The sequence below is a fragment of the Protopterus annectens genome, chromosome 8.part0 (genome assembly GCF_019279795.1).
Source record: "Protopterus annectens isolate FY-2018-M chromosome 8.part0, PAN1.0, whole genome shotgun sequence".
Lineage (NCBI taxonomy): Eukaryota > Metazoa > Chordata > Ceratodontiformes > Protopteridae > Protopterus > Protopterus annectens.
Window position 1 is genome coordinate 1318086378 of NC_056741.1, and position 22201 is coordinate 1318108578.

Consider the following 22201-nt stretch of genomic DNA (forward strand, 5'->3'; position numbering starts at 1 on the left):
TTTCATTAATTTAAGATTAAAGAAGAACTGCTGCACAGGAACAGATCCTACATTCCTCCTGGAAAATCAGCATTTAGGGAGAGGATAGGTATAAAGACAGAATTAGTTTAGTCTCCTTGGTAGTCAGGCTGGTAAGGTTATATAGTTTGTATTTCTAGTTCCATGCTTGCTCCACTGAAGAACAGAAATGTTCTGTTTTTGTATGGTTTCAGTACATTTGATTGTGACTCAGAGAGGTATGCAAGGCAACTTCTAATAAAAGCATAAAAAGCATTGGCTGGTAATGCTAGGTCTACTGCAATTCAAAAGCAGATGAAATTTAGCCAATTTCCTTTCATGTTTTTCAGATCCTCAAAGCCATTTTTCGGCGAGAAATAAAGAACAAGGAATGTAGAGAAATTTCACGGAAATTTACAGACTGGGCTTATGGACCAGTTTCCTCTTCATTATATGATCTGAGTGAAATAGACACTTTTGAAGAAAATTCCTTGCTTGAAATAATCATATATAAAACCAATGCTGAAGTAAGTTGTTTACTATTAAATAATTAGTGCCCCTTTTTACTTTTCTTTGTCTAAACAAATATGAGTTTTTGTTTTTTTTTTGTCCTAAAAGATTATCCTTGTAAGGCATACCTTTCAACCGATAAATACTAAAAATCTGGACAAAGCCAAAAATAATGGGAGAATAATTGCTAGAAAAACAGGTTTTGCTTTAGTATGCAGTTTTTTGAAATATGTGAAGTATGAAACTCAAACTGATATCATTTTTTACTGACTTCAGTCCTCAGTGTTTTACCAGAAAATTGCAGATTTAATGAGGAACAGGCCAAAATTCTGAGGCAAAAATGTGGACTTTCTGCAAAAATCTGGACAGTTGAGAGGTATGTTGTAAGGTGGGAATTGTTCACAGGTTTAAACCTCAGAGTGACCTCAGTAAGTTGTTCTAAACATTTAGGTGTCCACAGAACAACTCTCCCAGGATATCGCCATATATCTACCCAAAGAAATGCCACTTCAAACTGCCATTATTTATGGTAAAGGTGTCTTTGTCAATTTTTCATACACAGAACTGACTTACTTGTGAATTGTTCATTATATTTTCATTTACCCGGTGTCCAAAAACACAACCACATCAACTTACACAGTTTACTTACAGACCAAGATCCATGGGAATTTCATACAATCTGCATAATGAGGAGAGTCTATGCTGCTACTTCTCCAGACAGCCACCATTTTTATGAGCTGTTAATGCCCAGCCTTCTGCATTACCTGTTGCCGTATGAAGATGCCTTCAACCAAAGAAATAACCATTTGAGTATAGTATCCATTCTTGTACTTAGTAGCCTGTACAGAGGGTGGGCATCCTCAGGTAATTTAGGGATATGCAACCAGCAACCAAGTGACCATACACTCAAATATAGCCAATGGAGCTGTGAAATATTTTTGGCATCTATATCAGCAATGCTAGTTCAGCTGTTGGTCATATCAGTAGTCCTATCTAGTATCAAATATCCATAAAATTACTCCACAATGACTGTTGTCCACCCAAAGCATAAGCAGCAATGCATATTTCACCTTCTGTAGCTCTGCTATGGTGCTATCAAACACGGATGAGCCCTTAGCCGGTATTTATTCCGGTGCACTACACAAGGGATAAATTGCATGGAAGACATGGAGAAGTCAATCAGCTTGTCCAACAACTTTATATTAGCTAAATTTATTTTGCTTGACATTTTGATTTACTTTTTATAACAATGAGTTTATTGGGTTTTGAAATACTTATTAAAAATGTGAGTGGCTTACAGTTTAGGTTTGTTGGCTTGGTCTTGATTTAAAGCTGTTTATAGTTGTTCATGTGCAGTTCATTTTCTGGTGTCTTGAAGTCTATTTGAATGAACAATTATTTACATGATGTAAATGTTATTCTTAGCTTATCGTTAGTATGCCACATTTGAAAAGATATTTCAGAGTATGTTATTTTATGCTTATTACTTTCATTTAATTTTAGCTGCTGAAGTAATTGCATATTAAAATCTGGTTAGTTCTCAGATTCATTTTTTCATTTGTAATTGTTTAAAGCTACTGGTTAATAATTAGTGTTCTGGTATCTTGCACATTAATTTATGATACAGAAATTTAAATATGTAGACCTTGAAGATTTATTTTTAGATTTATAGCTATTGTACAACATTTGGAAAGATATTGCAAAGCACATAATGTTGTAACCATTTACATCTTTTTTAAAGGAACTGGATCTAGTATTAATGTTATTCCTTAACTTTTGAAGGTATTCTTGACTACGATAAATTACATGATAACAATTTGACTGCTCACCTTAAATGCCAGTTAGTTTATCATTTGTCTGGTATTTGCTTAGTGCAGGTATGGAACAGTTCATAGGTTCATAAGTAAGTACTACTCTGGCTGCCCTTGCAGGCCATTTTAATCCTAGCTAATTTCCCTCAAAGGTGAGAATAAAACCGTATTCCCTTGGTCTGTGAGGTAAACTCCTTAACCATTATGGTAGCCCCCACATTTAAGTTCATAGGCATGCACTAGGCTATCTGCCCTTGTGAGCCATTTTAATCTTAGCCAATTTGCTTTCCAAAGGTGAGAATCAAACCTTGCACCTTGTGTTTGTGAGGTTAACACCTTGACCATTATACCAATTCCTTACCAGTTATGAGTGCTCAGAGTAGAAAGGTCTACATGGTGCAAAAATATATATGTATTTAAAATAAAAACTAATAATAAAAGAATTAAAAGTGTAAGGGATTCAAGAATTCAACAGCATGAAATGAGGAACAGAGACAGGATGAGTATAGCAAGAAAGAGAGAGGTTCATAATGTGCTTAGGATGCAGAGTAGTTGTTTGACTCAGGGAGTTTTGGGATGGCAGAAAATGTAATGTCTTCTGCAGGAGAATGGGGAGCTTTACTAAACAGTGCAAGAGCTAGCAATTGTAGTAGATTGATTAATCAGATAAGAAGGGCAGAATGGGGCTGGTGAAGAGGAAACAGCAAGAAGACAGTTGATATGACAGGTTGGAAAAACTAGGGAGCAGAAAAATAGAAAACAAAGAGACAATGGAGGACTACAAGCAATGTGGGTGGAAATGATTAAGTTCAAAGGAGAAACTGAGAGACTGAACCACAAAAAGAGAAGACAAGGAGAAGGAAGCCAAGGTAGAAGAAATGATGCAGGCAGCAGTGAAAAATAGTGCAGAGTGGACTGAACCAGAAGTGGGCATGTTAGATCCAATAGAATGAGAGACGTATGCAGGGAGAGGAGCTCAGTCTGATGTGAGAGCAAAGATCAGAAAGGGTAGTAGAGTAGAGAGAACTTGCAACAGTGGTACAAGAGGGAAGGTAAATGATTAGTGGCAGCATAGAGAAGGGAGGCAACCAGCACAGATGGAAAGAAGGAGCTGGAGTTTTGGAGTTGGTTGAGAAAAGATTGCATAAAGGAGGGTACTGAAATGAGGCCTCAAATGAAAACAAGAGCCCGTTTTAGAACAAAAAAGAGAGTTTTAGTGACTCTGTCTTGGCAAAGAAGAAAGGAGAGAAACTGGTCTCAGGGATAAACCAATACAATACAGAAAGGAGTAAACAAGAGGCTAAACCTCAATATAACCTAGAAGGAGGTGACTAAGGTAGTCATCAAGGGGCAGGGGCGCTTTCTTGTAGTGGAGCATTGTAGGCATCCATCACATGTAAGAGAGGTCAAGGGAGACAGCAGAGGAATGTGAAAAGATAGAGGATTGGAGGTGGCATTCTCAGAAAGATTATTTGTATCAGCAGGTAGAACACTGAGGAAGAAGAAAGTTAGAGAGTATAATGACTGGCATTGTCTGTATATAAGTGAGAAAAGCATGGGACTGCTAGGATGTAGTGGCAACTTGGCAGAAAAGTCTGTTCTAGGCAAATGACACATTCCATCATAGCCCAGAAAGGACAGTGTGCTAACATAATTTCATAAGTGTTTACTAGGCTAATGACCACTAGGGCCTTTATAAGCCTAGCCATGCAACCCAAATGTGACCCACAGGTTTTATATTTTAGGCATTTTATAGGGAGTGGTTATGATATTACTTACTGGCTGTATATGTCCATCAAAGACATAGGTGCCAGACCAGGGGTAAATTTCTGATTTCCCTCCACTGGTCCAAGTTACACTTAAATGGGGTTAGGGAAGGACTTTGTTTCACATATATGGGAAATGTATTCCAGAGAATGAGAATTCTGTGAGATACATATCAGTCTCTCCAACATATCTTATTATTTTCGCAAGCAAAATGCAAGTCTTTGAAGCTAGTAGCCCTAATGCTGCTTGTTTTGCAGATGTGCAGAAGGTTTATGACAGCAGGGTCCAAGAATGCCTTTGAAGCCAGACACAGATTGCTTTTCAGTAGTCTATAGGAGACCGAGTACACAGGTAGGGATTTGAGGCAGTGCTCAATCCTGAACTTTGTGTTTATGCCCTGTATTGCTTTTGTAACAAGCCTTTGTGGATGTTCCAGTTGATGCATATGGCTGGTCAGGTACATACTGAAGGGGGCGTTATACTCTATGATGGGAAATTCTCTCCTGCTCTGGCTCATATGTCTCTGAAACAGCACAGACAAAAAGCAAACTTGTAAAACATAAACTATGTTAGCTGCCAGAAGACGACGCCACAAAGGTCTTGTAAAAACTTTTATTATCCATAAATGAACTCTTTCATTCATGTAAAAGTAATGAACATCTTCAGATAAAAAAAAAAAAAAAAGGCAGGTTTTTAAATAAAGCCCAAATGATCATCTGATCTAAGGATGATGTCATTAAACCCCCCATTTACATTTCTTAAAGTGCCAAAGTGCTGTAAAAAGTGCTATTTAAAGTGCATAAACACAGTAATCTAAATGTGTGAGATTATTCACTTAGTAAAAGCTCTGAATAAATAAACTTATTAAAATGTATATTAAAAATAACACAACCAAAAGAGTAAAAATAAAAGTATTAAAAATACAAATTCTCATTGTATCAAAAATAAACAACTACCCAAAGGACTGAGAATCTGGCAATTACTGACAGACCTAGAAAAAATTCTCCCCCTTCATCTCGGCCTTCTAGCCCTGTTTGACAAACAAGGGAGTGAGTTGCTCAAATTGCTGGTTAAACATAATATTAAACTTATTGAAAAGTTAGCTGTGGAACTCAACTTTATGGATAATCTAATAAAGCAGGATATCCAATATGAGCAATATAAATTTGAACATATAAGAATTTTCAACAGTATTGACCAGCGACTAGAACATTTGAAAGCAACAACACTAAGGAAAATTGAGAGAGACAGGATCAACTGTGCCAAAGGTACTGCGTACCCTAACCCCCAGCCATCCTAGATTTGGGGCAAAAGGAGGCACTGGCAACCTGTTGAATCTAACAGTAACAACAATATTAATCAGAACAAACCCATGACTAATGGTGTCAGTGCTCAAGAGTATAACAAACCTGATATCCCTTTATCTGATCCCATGGAATTTCCACCCTTGAGATGCTCAGAAAGGATAACAGAAAGAAACTGTGATGACCACGGTTGACACCAACGTAGTGACCAACAGAACAACCAGGGTTTTTGGATGCCCCCAGGAGGGACCAATGGTGATCAAGCAATTAGTTCCAGCCCCAACAGCTGAACCAACCACAGCAGACATATCAAGGATGGAGAAACTAACAGAAGTGACTATTTCAACAGACATGGTCCCACTACATACTTTTGAAATAATTCACAACCAGGAAGGGGAGGTTAAAATTTACAATTTTCTAACATGTCCTTCGATCAGGAACTAGCAGATTTACTGTGTTCCATCTAAGAGAGCCAGTGTGACTAAGACTGTGTTGGATTTAAAAATGTATTGAAGAAAACTAAACTTTAAACTTATTTTTGATGGTAATAATATCCCTACTGATGATTTGTGTATTTCAAACACTTGCAACCCACCCCTGCATCTGGTATTGCAAGTTTTCGAAAAGGTATGTGAATTAGATATCAGAAACTTGTTAAAACAAAATAATAGGCATTGTGAATTCAACTTAAGTAAGCACAAAGTTGATTTATTGCATTTTTTAAAACAACAGAATGTTAGAATCATAAAAGCAGATAAGGGCAGTGGGCTTATCATGGAAGTGCATGATTACAATAATAAAATGATTGAAACATTAAACAGTGACACCTACAAACTTGTTTCAAAGAATCAGTTGAATGGGCAATATAGAAGCATTGGTACCCAAATCAAACACATGTTCATTGATAGACACATAGACCTTGATACTTTCAACTATTTTAACATGACCTCCAACTATATTTGGGGTCCCAAAAATACATAAAATATTGATAATCCTCCAATACGTCCCATAGTGGATGGGCACAACTCAATAACATCAGACTGTGCTAAATACCTAGACAGCAAATTAAAAATTATTTTAACAAGTGAAACACAAATTTATAAGGATTCTTGGCATTTTTTGAAGTTGATTAACAAAGTTGAATATGACCACAAAGATGTTTTTATTAAGAGAGACGTAAAGGATCACTGTACAGTCATCCCCGAGGATATAGGTATTGCATGGGTTACTGAATTCTTGTTCCAGAAAGGGGTTGCCCAAGATGAGATTAATCTCTATGAGGAGCTGTTTCACCAGGTTCCAGATAACAATTACATTTTACTTGATGGAAAATATTAATTAAAAAAGAGTGAGATAGCCATGGGGTCACCTTGTGGCTCGATTTTTGTAAACCTACTCATGGGCCATTGGGAGTATAAATTTCTGTTTGAAATGATGTGAAAGCATCCTTCTGGCTTTATGTCCGCTACCTGGATGATATTGTTATCCTCTGGAAGGACAAGGTTGACAGTATCGAGTCCTTTATGGAATACATCAGTTCTACAACAAACTTGTTAAAGTTTACATGTGAAGGTGCATCAGATAAGATAACCTATCCTGATGTATATTTGGAGAAAGACATTAGGTGCAACAGATATACATCCAGCATTTAGCAGTAAAATACTCACTCTAACACCTTTCTTCATTATACCAGCTCATACTCCACCATCAAAAAAGGTCAGTAGTAAAGGAGCAACTCATGTGGGCAACAAGGATGGTTACTTTAGACTTACAGTTTGAAGAAGAGTGCAATAACTTAGTGGGAATGTTTGTCAGGACAGGATATCCAAAACCTCTTCTTCAGGAATTAACAACAGAAGTATACGGTAAAAGAACAGTAGGACATTTCAGACCTATTTTAAATACTTCACCTGTAGAGCTTACATCTTATACACAATCTTCTAGGCTGGATGGAACACAATATAACTTTAGACCAACCACTAGTTTTATTACATGTTTTAGCAGTGATTCTAAAACACTTACGTGGATTTTAAACAAAAATACTGGGTTATTATGTGTGATGACATTCTAGTTAAAGTAGGTGAAAAACCCACTATAGTATACCACAGGGACTCTAATTTTAAAACTACCCTGGAGAATATGGCAAGCAACAATACCCAGCAATACACATAAAACAATCTTATCCCCACTATGAAAAAATGTGGGCATTGCCCATATTGTAAATATATTTTTACTGGTGATGCTTTTAACATCTGTGGTAAGGAGTATTGGATAAAGGATAGATACAACTGTGAGTCCAAGGGAGTTGTATATGTAGGATTATGCCAGTCCCAGTCCTGCCTGTGTTTTTATCTAGGTAAAATGGAACGTAGATTATGGGACCAGGTTTACGAACACAATTATATAAAAAGAATACTGTACATCCAAATAATACATAAGCAAAACGTGTTCACATGTACCCTAACTACCATTTCAAATACTTGGTTATAGAGAAGGTCAATATCAGTATGAGAGGGGGTCCATGGACACTGGTTTTAGAAGATAAATAATGATTTTGGCAGCTACTTTTAAATACTTGCAACTGGCCAGGCTTGAATTATTATTACTCAATCAGTTGTATTTTAAAGCATAACGATTTAATCAGATAAAGCACCATTATATTTGCTTCTGTTTAGGTATGTTTACATGTTAATGATCTCAATGAGAATTGGTATTTTTAATAATTTTATTTTTACTCTTTTGGTTGTGTTATTTTTAACATATATTGTAACATATATTTTTAATAAGTTTATTTATTCAGAGCTTTTAGTGAATGAATAATCTCACACTTTTAGATTACTGGGTTTATGCACTTTAAATAGCATTTTTACAGCACTTTAGCACTTTATGAAATGTAAGTGGGAGGGTTTAATGACATTATCCTTAGATCAGATGATCATTTTGGGCCTTATTTAAAAACCTGACTTGTTTAAACTTATCTGAAGCAGTTCCTTACTGTTACATGAAAAAAAGTGCTCATTTGTGGATATTAAAAGTTTTTACAAGAACCTTGAAGCTTCTCCTTCTGGCAGCTAGAATAGTTTTTTTCCCTGTGTCTCTAATGCATATAGGCAGTCAGTAAATCACCACCTATGTAAATCAAATCTGTGGGTCACATTTGGGTTGCATGGCTAGGCTTATAAGGGCCCCAGTGGTCATTATCTTAGCATACACCTATGAACCTGTTACCCAGCTCAGTAAATGTGGCACCATTAACCACCAGTTCAGTAAAATGCTGTTTTCTGCCTTTGAAGTTTCTGACAAAGCTGAAGAAGTCCTTATGGTTGTCTTCTTCCTGGAAGGCTGTCTTAACCTTGAAGTTGGCTTTATTGGACTTAACTAGCCCTCTTAGTTGCCCGTTTAGTTTGATGAGAGAGTTCTTATCTTTATGGGAGTTACACTTCCTGATTTTAGCTGTGATTTTTTTGTGTATCCTGTTTAATTTGAGATGCCACCAAAGCTGTTAGTTTTTTGGAGTTAGTATTCTGATTACTTCTGATAGGAACAGCAGTCTCTATGCAACCTTTGATTTGGTTGTACAGGGTTTCTATGAACAATTCTACATAGGCTGCTGGGTTCTCTAGGTCTGGAGGGACATTGAATTTTGAAAAACTATCATTTAATAAAAGGTAGTTTACCTTTGAATAGTTCCTAACTGTTACTGGGTTTGCTGGGCTTACCAAGTTGATTTTGATTTTGTAGGAGACAGCTTTATGGTCAGGCCTTATCAGTGAGGACATGACATTGGGGGTGAGAGGGGTGCAGCATTCTCCCATATTTGTGAGATCCAATATGTTGGAGCCTCTCATGGATATTGTGAGGCTGCCAGCCCAGCTAGCTTGAATTTTTCAAATAATTCTGAAATTTGTGTATATTAATATGATTTGTATGCTTGTCTTAGAAATGTAAGAGAACTATATGTTATGTGGATATTAAACTACTGGTGCAGAAGTGTATGTTGAACTGTATGTTATGTACTGAGCTTCAAGAATGTAACCACAGTGTACCATAATGGAAAATAACAGAAATGTATATAAACTATAGTTGGGACATACAGAGTTAACTTGCAAAACCTCAAGAAAATAAGTGGAAATTGTTTTACGATTCAGTTATCTCTGTTTCAGCTCAGAGCTGGCACAATGTCTAGAGCTAGTAGTTTTTTTTCTATTGTCTTAAAACAGAAATAATTAATAGGTTTAAAATGTAAATATGTTTAACTGTTTTACAACTTCCAGTTCTAGGCAAACTTCTGAGAGATGTGTACTTCTCACACAGAGATGCTAAAAATTCTGTTGGTATCTGTTAGCCTGGGAACTGTAGGCAAATGACAAATAGTGATGTCATCCAGCTGACCCATCAGTGATGTTTTGATGTTAATTTGAGAACTCTCTCAGAGACTGTGCATTTTGAATTTGTCTTTGGACCTGGAAACATCCATCTTCAGCACTTCTGTCTTGCTAGTAGTAAGTAACTAGGGTACAGTGATTTCTCTTAGATATAGATAGGAATATAGTGAAGATTAGTTTAGATGTTTTCTGTATTTATTTGAGACTGTCCTGCAATGTTGTTTTAAAATATTTCCTGTGATTCTGAACTCTGTAGTCACTGTGCTATGTTATTGAGTATTGCCTTATTCTTTTATTCTTTATTATTAAATATATTTAAACCTTTTAGTTATGGCTGGTTTGTTTAGAGATATTTAAGCTCTTAAAGTACTTGCATATGCATTTGGTGACACTGTATAAGCCACTCTAATAGCCTTGAAAGTCTTGGTCACACTTACCATTTGGATAATAGTAACATTACATGGTAGAATTGGTAACCCTTTGTAAGGGCCTTATAGTAGTTGATAAAGAGCTGTTTGGTGGAAGTGATAACTACCTTTTAGGCAGAAGGGGCCATTGCTAGTAAACCTGTGCCAGCCTTTCACAGGAGTGTGTGTGTGTGTGTGTTTGTATATCAATCAAATCTCAAAGTGTGTGTGTCAGCTACTTGAGCAGGGACACAAAGCACTGGTTGGACAGAGAGGGTGCTGGAGGTTTTGACTTGACTGCTTGGCTGAAATATTAATTCTATAGCTGTGCTAGTGGGGAGTCTTATTGGGGATCTGGAGAAAGAGGGAGAAACCAGCCCCAGACTGACTGTGATCTCTGTGTGCTCTTAAGGGAAATTGTACTTTACTGTGCGTGTATTTGCCATTCTCCCAATGTGTACATCCCTCACTGGTGCTAGTGGTGAGAATTGAGGCTCCTTGATTACTGGGCCAGTGCAGGGGCATCACAGATATAAGTACTAAATGGTCAAGAGTGTTTTTATTTATAAAGTCCAGGAATCTCTGTGCTTGCATTTTGAGGCCACGCAGGATTCCCAGTCTATAGAGGGGGTAATTAAAATCCCCATGATTCAGGTGGTCATTTAGACAATAAGTGTCTCCAGTAGCTCTATGTATGCACTATGAGTTTCTTGGGACATGGAGGGTGACCTATAGCTAGCATGGATATGGTACGGATTTTATCTATGATCTGTAGATGGAGAAATTTCATTGTGTCATCCTGTTTAACCAGCCTAGAGGTATGCTTGTTATTGATGTATTTCAAGGCACCTCATCCTTTATCCCCTGGTCTAAAAGTGTGGAAGACACTGAAACCTTTTACTGCAGGAGTGCTATCTGCAACTTTAAACCATGTCTTGGTAACTGCACAACTGTCTATATTTTTGAAGATGAGGGTTTGGAGGGAGTGTAGTTTTTTGTTTAGGCTGCCAACATTGAGTAGTAACACCTTGAGGTTCAGTTGAGTTGATTTTGCTGTGTCAGTAGGTTTGCCAATTTGGCAGTGCCTAAAACAAGACCAGTGGGGGTGGATAAGGTATTAGCCAGTATTTGATAAGCTAGAGGGGACAGGTGCAGACCATCTCTGGCAAAGCAGTGTGGTTGGTTAACCATGTCTTCCTATGCTGACAAATATTAGATCCCCTTACAGTGGCATCTGGGTTGGATAGGTTTGCATCAATGATCATGCTTTTAAGCAGGAGAAGAGGAAGGTAGATAGATAGTAGACAAAAGGAAAAAAGAGCAAGGAAATTGGGAAGAACCAAAAAGAATGTCTTGTATTATGTTTACATGGTGTTATTATCTAATATAATGAGACTGAATAGGAATATGGAGGAACTGCAAGCACAGGTACAGGAGAGAACAGAGCGTGTTTCTTGTATCACAGAAATATGGGCCAGTCATAAAAAGGGAGTGATATGACTGTAAAAAACAGAAAAGGGAGTATGAGTTTGTGGTGAGCTGAAGAAGTAAATAAGTTATGAGAGTAGATCAACAATGGACTGTTTAAATAGAAGCTTTTCAGAAAGAAACCAAAATGCAAAAAATATAAAAAAACAATGGAATCCAAGGCTAGTGGTTAAGGCAAAAGACAGGGCATACAGCAGGTAGAAGGAAATGGGATAGGGAGGTAGAAGAGATGCATCATAAAAAGGAAAGCAGAAGGGTAGCAAGACTTAAGGAAAGTCATAAATTGAAAGAGAGGAGACAGAAGTGTCCAAAAAGGGGAACAGAGTTTTTTTAGGTGTAATGTAGAAAAGAAGAATGTAGAGGCAGGATTAGGCTAAACAAAGAAGGGATGAGACCACAAAAGACTAGGAAAAAAGCAGAGGCAATGAATAAATATTTTGCTAAGGAAGGGAAATGTGCCATTCTGGGAAGAAGTTGGAGCAGAATGGAGAGACCTGTCCTTCAAATGAGACATTAAACCTAGGTCCCATTTACTTAAATTGGTGGTAGCTCCAGTGGATATAAAAGATCCCACTGCACTTATTAAAAAGAGTAGGGGTCCTTTATTTATATACAAAAATAACTTTTATTTACAAAATATTTACATATGTACAAATATATAACTATACAAATCTGTTTACACTTATTCACAATTTCCTTTATAATCATGCTAAATTTTCATCCCTATTAGATCTCCACTCCTTTTTCTATAACCACCATTTGATTTTACTTAATATTGCTGCTAAAATCCATTTACCATTAAACATAATCTCATTTATTCTTTCATTCCATATAACCCATATAACATAAAATAATTTTTAACATAGTCTTTACTTCTATTCTTATAATAGTTATATTTAATTATATCTATGTTTATTTTATCCACTTTTTATATCTTCAAAAAAAATCTTCTTTTCATAGTTTCCCCCATACCTATTTACTCTTTTACATATCAAAAACACGTTCCATTGTTTCTTCTCCTTGATAATTTAAAGATATTCTATCTTTTCTTTTTGTATGGAATATTTCCTTTTACTGGCAATTTATCTATTACCAGTCTCCACAAAAAATCTTGACATTTTACTTTCTGATTATACCATTTGCTTCTTATATTTATAGCTTCAATATTTTCATCTGTTAGATTTTCCCATTGTTTTACATAGTAATGTTTTATCATTACATTCGTATACTATACTTTTCTATCTTTTTCTATATCATCAATTTTTTTTTACAAAGATACTCTTTTTGGTAACATTTTATTTCTTCATTTGTCACTATTTTTCTCTTTTATTCTTTTTACCATACCCCAGAATTTATTGTACTTACATTTATGCAAATTTGCTAGTAATTTTTCATATTTTTCATTTATACATTGTAACACTTTGTACATATTTAATGAAGCAGTGTATACCACTGAGTTAATTAACCCTAAACCCCCTTCTCCTTTGTTTACATACAAAACTCCTCATTTTACAGGGTTTAATCTAGAACCCCATATAAATGAAAAAAATGATCTGCAATAATTCCTTTTCAAATACTGTTGGCAACATAAATACACTTGCTAAGTATGCTATTTTCCCATCAGTACTGAATTTATCAAATAAGCCTTTTTTTCTGAATGATAACTTATATGTTCTCCATAAAAGACATGTTTACTTTATTTCATCTATTGTTTTTTCCTATTGAATTCTACTTATATCTTTATTCCCAAATTTTATATCTACCACAGAAATTTCATTCATTGTGAAATATATGCCCCTGATCTTTACATCACCTAAACCTATACTTTTCACTTTATTTAAAACCATCCACATCATCTCTAGACAGTCATTTGTGCAAATTAGTACTTCTTTTATCCAAATTTTATTTTTTGTAATTATTATAATCTTATCTGCATATATTAACAGAACTGGGACTCTTAACCCTTCAGGTGTTATATACCCTATCACCTTCACTTTTTTTATTTATTTCACATACTATCACACTCATAACTAATGCAAAGAGCATGCAACTTATTGGACATCCCTATCTTACACCACTCTTCATATATAACTCTTGGCTTAACCAGACATTTACAAGTATTTTTAATTTATTATTATTATATGCTGACGTACAGAATTCCATAGCTTCCTCGCTTATATTACATTCCTTTGTTATTACCCATAAGATTTCATATCCAGTTGTGCCAAATGCCTTATTGAGGTCTCCCATCATGATTTTTTGCTTCTTCTTTTCTGTTCATAATATCATCCACAAATTCTCCAGCATTAATAATTTTGACAACCCTTCCTCTTTATACTATATATGCTATCTTCCACAATATTTTTCATTTTAGTTTCAAATCTCTTTTGCATTATTTTCATAAAAATCTTGTAATCATTATTATTCAATACTATTGGTCTCCAGTTCTTCTTCTTCTTATGTTCCTTCCTCCATATGCATTTAAGTATTCCACTACATAATTCTTTGTACATAAAACCTTCATTTAACCAGCCATAATCTTTAAAAAAATATTTTTTGCAGTCCCTTAAATTTTTATATATTTCATACCGTATTCTATCTGGTTCTGCAGCTGAATCTTTATTCACTTGTCCTAATACTTTATCTAGCTCATTTAAAGAAATCTCCTTTTACAACTCTTTAGTCTATCTTTTTGTTAACTTTTTTACTTTCAATGTTTATTAAACTACCTTTTTCTCTTTAAACATTTTTATACATATTGTACTACACTATTTATAATCTTTTCCTGAGTTCTTTCTATTTCTGCTTTTACATTTTTTATTTCTCTCACTACATTAACATCTTCCTTACTAATCTGCTTAAGTTAATTGATACTTCTCTTTTTCCTTGTAAAAATATATTTGCTTATTTAACAATTCTTGTATTTTTCTTGATTTCTGTTGTATAATTAATTTTCTTTGTCAAAGTACTTTCTAGTATTATGTTCTAAGTCTTCCAATACATCATTGTATATTCTTTTATATTTTTCTTTCTCACATCATATTGCCACTATAAAAAAAAAAAAACGTTTTATATTTTTTCCTTAAATATCATCCACCATTCAGACCATTTTTTATAAAATGTTCTTATATGAATATGATCTTTCCATAACTGCATTACTAATCGTTTTCCTTCTTCATTCCATGCTTTCTCATTCATCATTTTATTCCTTGGCCTGTTTTATATATTCCTTGTTTTCTTTTATTTCTAGCCATATTGCAAGATAATCAGAAAAACCTGTTTCAACTATCCTGCCTTCTCCTATAACTAAACATTCTGATTCTATAAACTAATGTATTTCAATTCTATACGTATTTCACTTCTATGCATACCCCTTTTGTAAGTCCATGAAATTGTATCCCAAAGTTTTAAATTACCACATCTTATAACTTCTAACTTTTTTCTTATATCATTTTCTTTCTTTTTATGCTTGCCTCTTAAATCACAGTTAAAGTCTCCTGTTATTATAATATGCATATTTATCATTACATAGTGTAAAATCTGATGAAATAAGCTTTCACTTTCTTTTCAGTTAGTATAAGCATATAATGTTATAATTCTGTATAGTTGTTCTGTCCGTTTTAAATACACAATGGTTAATCTTATTTTTACTAGAGTTACATCTAATATATTTACTGCATTTATACAGAATACAGCTATTCCATAGCATCTCTCTTTTACCAAATTCTAGTTTGTTTCCTCCCCACAGTTTCTCTGTCTGTAATCTTTTTTCATTTGTTAAACATACTGTATCTTCCAGTATAATTGCAGCTACATCACATGTATTACACCACTCCACACTTCTTATTTTTCTTACTATATTCTTAATACTATTCACATTTACAGAAACACTCTAAAATTTTAATTTTCCCTTAGATTCATGATTTCATAAATTTATAGCTGATTACTATGCCAACTTCCTTAATAGACCATTCTAAACCTAACCAATTTCCTTTCCAAAGGTGAGAAAAAAACACTGTACCTTGTGTCTGTGAGTCAAACACCTTAACCATTATACCAAGGCCCAATCTTTCACTGTATATATTCTTTTTCATCCATTTCCTTTATTTTTTGTCTTCTGTACTTATCGCTTTAAATTATTTTCCTCTTTTATCAATAGAACTATTTTTTTTTCTTTTTACTGCTTCCCAGTTTGTCATCACTTATTTCAGAATCTTCTTCTATATCCTCTTTATTTTTTCTCATCCAAGCTTTCTTATATTTCTACTACTTCTAAAGTGTTCTTCTCTTTGTTCATTTTCTTCCTTTTCATTTTCTTTTTCCTTACTGTTTTCATTTCTGCGATCCATCCATAAACGTCCAATTCTTATTACATTTATAACATTTCAATTCACATTTTTTGCATCATGTCCTATTTCCCTACAAATCTAACATTTACTTTTGTCAGTTACTTATCAAATGTCCTTCTTTTCCACAAAAGAAACATATGTATTTTACAACACCCCTCTTCCCCTCCATATATTTATCATGGTTAGTATATGTATATTTTTTTCTCTTTCTATTTTTAACACAATATTAGAATCCCAGCCATCAGTCCATAAACCCCCTTTGTCGTAAACTTTTACAATGTCCAGTACTTCTTTACATAAAGCTTTCAAAGTCTCCCTTTCTACCTCTGTTTAAAATTGCACACGATGTCTTATTTTTGTTTCCATGTTAAATGCTTTTATCACATAAAGATTTCATGGGTTATTTATTTATTTTTTTCATTTTCCAAGAAAATTTTCCATTGAAAAAAAAAACAATCTCAGATATAATGTCACAAAATGTCTCCTTGTTAATAAGAATAAATGCTCTTACCTCATGTGCTTTTACACTCAGAGGAGCTATTACATTGTGTCATACTTCATACATGTCCATGTCTTTGACTTCTTTACTTTGAATGTTTATCAGTCACTGCCATTTTTCATTTTCCTCTCCTCCTTTTCTGCTCCTCCACTGTTGCCTTCTTTTATTTTATCTGCATATTTTCTTTTCCATCTCACCACTATTCTTCGGTATTGTATCTGCATCCTTCATTTGTATTTTCTCCATAATGTACCCCCAGAAAACATCTCTTTCATTTTCTGGCTCACTCTGTACCACCATTTCTTTAAGAAAGTGATCCCTCAACCCTTCTGACCGGAGGGTTGTAATTATACATCCATCCTTTGCTGACTCATCTTCATCAAACATGTTCCTTTATAACATTTCCTCCAAAACCTGTGCACATTCCCCAGTGTCTATATTTGCTTTCTCCTTCATTTCTTTCACTACTCCATCATCCCCTTCTCTCAACATCTGCCTCCCTGTTTCTCTGGGCTGCCTCTGCACCTGCAATGGAAACATAAAGTGCTCCTCCAAAATAGTTCCCACTCACAACAATGACAAGTAGTGGAAGTTTCTCAAGGTACTGGCCAAGTTTCTCTTAGTGGTATAAAAAACACCTACTTTCTCCTGTAAAAAGAATCTGTTAGCCTAATCAGACTAAATAGTCAATAAAGGATAAATTAATAAAAAAATAAAATAAAATAAAAAAACAGACCACTAGTTAGTACAGCAGCAGTTCCAGACTGGAAGGCAGAAAAAGCCATTATCCTTGTAAAGGGGTTGGGAGCATGAAAAATCTGGGGAGCTACTAGCCTAATAGGCCAATGAAAGCCACAGAGAAACTGATGAAAAGAATGGTTGCTTTTACAGAAGACAATCTCTATGACAACAACCAACAAAAGTGTCAGAACTGATCCAGTTTTATAAGTGGGTTACAGGAGGATTTCAGAGGGGAGAACCAATAGGCATGGTCTGTCTGGACTTCCGTAACATCTCTGACATAGTTCCACACACATGGCTGCCAGAAGGACTGGAAGTTTAGGAGACAGAACAAAAAATAAGGATCTGGATTGCTGCCTGGTTGAGGGCTTAGACACCAAGGGATGTGGTGCGATGGACAGTTTTAGAATAATGGAATTTAGTATGGTATTGCAGAGATCAGTGCTTGATCCATTACTCTTTTTATGCTTGTTTCACATATGCCTGAAGGAAAAGAGAGCCGTATCAGCATCCACAGTGATGGCTCCAAAGTAGCTACTGCAATAAAAGATGGGAAAAGAGTTGAATGAAGGATCTGAAAAGACTGACCAAGTGAGGAATAAACATGGCAACTGAGGTTCACTGTAGACAAATGAAAAGTATTGTAGTTAGACCACAACAACCATGGTGGGAAGAGTCAGCTGTGAGAAGTGGAAACTATAACAAGAGAGCAGTAAAAAGATATAAGGGTGTTTACTACACATGGAGTGGGCCACCAGAAGCAGAATAATAGGAGCCTGATAGCAACAGTCAGGATGCTGGGATATATTCTTAGGAGATGTACTGTAACAGCAAATAGGTAATGTTCCCAGTCTAGGGCCACTAGTAGAGTAGTATGTGCAGGTCTTTAGGCCATGCAACGGAAAACATTAGACTTTTACAAGAACTCCGTGGAAATCCACCAGACAGATGGATAGGACAGAGAGAAGTGAAACAACCAGAGACTAAAGTGACTGGAGCACTTACCTACAACCAGAAGAGATGGGTAAACATGACATGAGTGCACAAGATCAGAACAGGGAGATATTAAAAGGATGGAGGGGGCATAGGCAGGCGATTTTAGAGATTATTTAGTCTCTGAAGTTGTGAAAGTACTTCTTCATAAATGGGGTGATGGACCCATGGAATGGATAACTGGAATGAGTGATGAAGAGCTAATCCTTGCACTTATTCAAGGAGTCATGGACAAAAGGAAAAGGGTGAGGGAGAAGAGAGGGATGGAATTCAGATAGAATGTTAAATGCAAGGAAAATAGAAGATTCTCTTATTTATCCTTTTGTCTTAAAGAAATGTAATAAAATGTACCACCACACTTCCCACTAGCACCACCTGAATGAACTAAGTGGACCCCAACCAGCTTCTCCTTGCTCTTAAACTATCTCTCTACCAGTATTATTGCCCTGAGAACATCTTCCACACAGCAGTGTTTGTAGACAATAGAAAGCAGATCGCTCTTGAAGAAAGTCAATAAACCCCTGCCATATCATATTCATGTAAGGGCACCAGCTGCCTCCAAGGAAAGCTCAGTTCACACTGTTAGTTTACATTTCTGGTTCAGATATTTATTTAATTATTGTTTCTTCTTTTTCCAGAACCGTCATGAAATGCTGTCGCTGGAGCCACTGAACAGCCTGCTTCAGATGAAGTGGAAGCAATTTGCAGCAGTCATGTTTTCAATTAGTTTCACCCTGTCGCTGGTCTTCAACATCATTCTAACATTACTTGCTTACTATGGACCTCAAGGAGCGGTACAAACTTAAATAGTTCCTGAACTGCCAGCAGGAAAAATGTTCTAAATTTCAAGTTGCACTCATACTTATTTATTGATTTCTTTGTAATTGTGTTGTTTACTTAGCAGTTTTAAGCATTCTTTTCTTAGAGTCATCCACATTCTGCCTTACTTTTTCTTTTTTTTTTAATTTTTCTTCCTTCTTCAACAGTCTGCATGTAGTGTCATAATTCTTAGCCACAGATATCATTGTGATAGAGAGTCAAGGTAGTAAACTGTACTATAGACCTAGAGGGGCTGATTCCTTTTGAGAGTGGAGAATGGAATTACACAGTCAGTTTTGTCTGTAAACAGATTGTTTGAAGTGATATTATTACTTGTAACCCAATGAGGAAGTCTTGATTTTGAGAGCCAGCACAAATTAGTCAGATTAATTACATAATGGAACAATCGGCTGATCATGCATTTCACCCATATAAAGGCATCTTATATAGTAAAGAGGATAAGACTGCTGAAGAGCATGGTTGACTGGTACCCAACACAGACCCACACTGTTTACTTTTCTCAAATCAGTTTCAGTAAATAGCCATTTACACTATGTTCTGCAGTGTGACAGTTAATAACAGTTAATGTGAATTTCAGAAAACATTGCATTAATTTAATCAGTAGCAATTAGCTGTCTCTTCTGGTTCCTTTTAGACTGCAGGAGAAACTAATGGAAATAGCCAAAGCTACTGCACTGATTAAATGCAGACACAGGGCCACTGAAAGTACAAAGGCCCATGCATTCAAATACACCACATACTTCAAAAAATACATCACGTGTCTTCTTTTTCACTCTAATATTTATAAACTGCTTAGTGTAAACGAAGAACACTGAATATAACAAACTGAAATATCGTGGATCACTACCATTTATGTCTTTTTTTGTTTGTTTCAGGTCAGACTACCATTAGCATTTAATACAAACTATGACTGCATATTGTTTGCGGGTCAGCTGTATGTTTTAATATCTGCAGTCTACCTTGTGAGCAAAGAGGTAATTTTAATTCACTATACCAGATACAGATAGCATGGATCTAATACCGTACTTCTCAAAACATGACGCCAGCCTTGCTGTGAGGGTATGAGCCTCTTTCAGGATAGATGCCAGTCTTAAAATATTGTACATTTTAAACATTAATCATTTGCTATTAATTTTATGTGGGATCAGTGAAAGTAAAAGAGTGAAATTCAGTGAATATGTAAATATGACTGCAATAGTAGTTTGAAAATATTGCATATTTAAGACATCGACCATTCACTGTTAATTTTATGTGGGATCAGACTCAATGCAAAAGGGCAATAATCAAAAAATCCAAATTTGATCTGCAGATCCATAGTCTGCAAAAGATGTGTACATGTAACATTAACTATTCATTATTAATGTTATGAGATAATAGTCAATACATATGTGAACATGCCTGCAAATCAATAATAAGATTATAATGTAAACCAAACAAGACTGTGTGTGTGCGTGTGTGTGCGTGTGTGTGCGTGTGTGTGCGTGTGTGTGCGTGTGTGTGCGTGTGTGTGTGTGTGTGTGTGTGTGTGTGTGTGTGTGTGTGTGTGTGTGCGTGTGTGTGTGTGTGTGTGTGTGTGTGTGTGTGTGTGTGTGTGTGGAGGTTAAGTTCGTATAGAACAGAGAGTGTGTGTATTAAGGGATAGACCATTTGATTCTACACTGTGCAGTTTATGCTTTTTATAGGGAGAGACTCGAGGAGTTCTTTGGTTTGAGGGAGACTTGCAGTGACAAGGGTCTAAGAATTTATGGACTAAAATATATAAGGCAGGAGTGTTCTCCCTTGTTTTTTTTTTTTTTGGCTGAACTTGTTAAATCTATGTTATATTTCTTTTTTCTCCTTTTTAGAGTATTGAGACTGTTCTGTTGCAACCATCAGACTTGAAGTCTGTATTGTCTGACGCGTGGTTCCACATCTTGTTGTAAGTGGCTATCATGCTTGGATAACTGTAAGTTGTACATATGTGGAGGAAATGTAATCCTAATAAGCCACACCATGAATAAATGAACAACAGCTGTCATTAGCATGAATAATTACCCACTTTTTTCATTTACTGTATTACATTTAGTGATCTGTCTTGACCACCCGTCCCAACCATTTTATTGTCTTTTTATGTTGGGGGCTTATTTCTATGTAGGATTATATTTTTCAGATTATTTATGTCTGAACATTTTCTGTTTGGCTTCCTTATTGAGCATTACTGGGTATGAGATTACCAATGACAGATGATTGTTCTCTGTTGGTCCTATTTCACTAATAATAATGCACTATGTGACTCAAATTTTGATGTGTCCATGTTTCTAAGGGTGTTTTATTTTTTATGATGCTCATGAGTGCTTACTAGGTTATTGGTCCACAAGGATCTTCAGAAGTCCAGCCATGTTTTCCATATTAGGCCCTAGTACTTTAAGTATGAATAACCCAGAGCCAGTCAGGCAATTACGTTATCCCTATTCTTAAGGGACAAGACTGCTAAATCAGGGACGAGCTTGCGATTTCCCATCCATTCATCCAGATTATGCATGAATAGAGTTTGCTTTGCATGGAAAGGAGGACAATCCCAGAGAAGTTATATTCTCTGTGAAACATATGTATCCCTTCGGCATGTTCCCTTTAACTTGCAGAAACAAAAAAAACAAACTGGTAAACACCAGTATAGAGTTCCAAACAAAACAATCAAAGAATAAAAAGCAAAAGAAAAGAAGTATTAGCGGAGGGGATATTGTGCTGAATACTGAGAATGTGGAGTATAGATGGATTAATTACTTTCAAGCAGATGTGCCCCCTGGGCTGAATGGTACTGTTAATTTAAAACTTGTTCTTAAGAGAAGGTCTCTTTTTCCATGAAACAAGCACTTAATTGTTTATTTTAATTATTTTATTGTTGCTGTGCTTCTATTGGTTTAAATTTGTTCATGTGGTGTATATATGAAAATGTGTTTTAGTATGATTTTAAGCACTGAAGAAGAGTTTTACCTTAAAAGCTTTGCTATTAAATTTATTTTTATATCCCTCTATGAATTCCTTTCTTTTCAACTTGCAGAAGAGATTAAGATCTTTTGAGTCAGTATTTATGTCACTGTTGGACTTCCGTATGTCAGTAGGAATAAGAG

At 35.4% G+C, this 22201-nt stretch overlaps 1 protein-coding gene across 3 annotated transcripts in view; it reads left to right on the top strand.

The window, feature by feature from the left end:
* The window catches only part of TRPV3 (transient receptor potential cation channel subfamily V member 3), a 579202-nt gene that overhangs the window by 384709 nt on the left and 172292 nt on the right, over positions 1-22201 (top strand). For 2 of the 3 annotated variants that reach the window (XM_044080834.1, XM_044080833.1), the window contains exons 8-11: positions 348-524; positions 18890-19045; positions 19967-20065; positions 20936-21009. In XM_044080834.1, the coding sequence (XP_043936769.1) occupies positions 348-524; positions 18890-19045; positions 19967-20065; positions 20936-21009 (506 nt within the window). The remainder of the gene's footprint in view (positions 1-347; positions 525-18889; positions 19046-19966; positions 20066-20935; positions 21010-22201) is intronic. The other variant, XM_044080836.1, reaches the window with a different exon arrangement.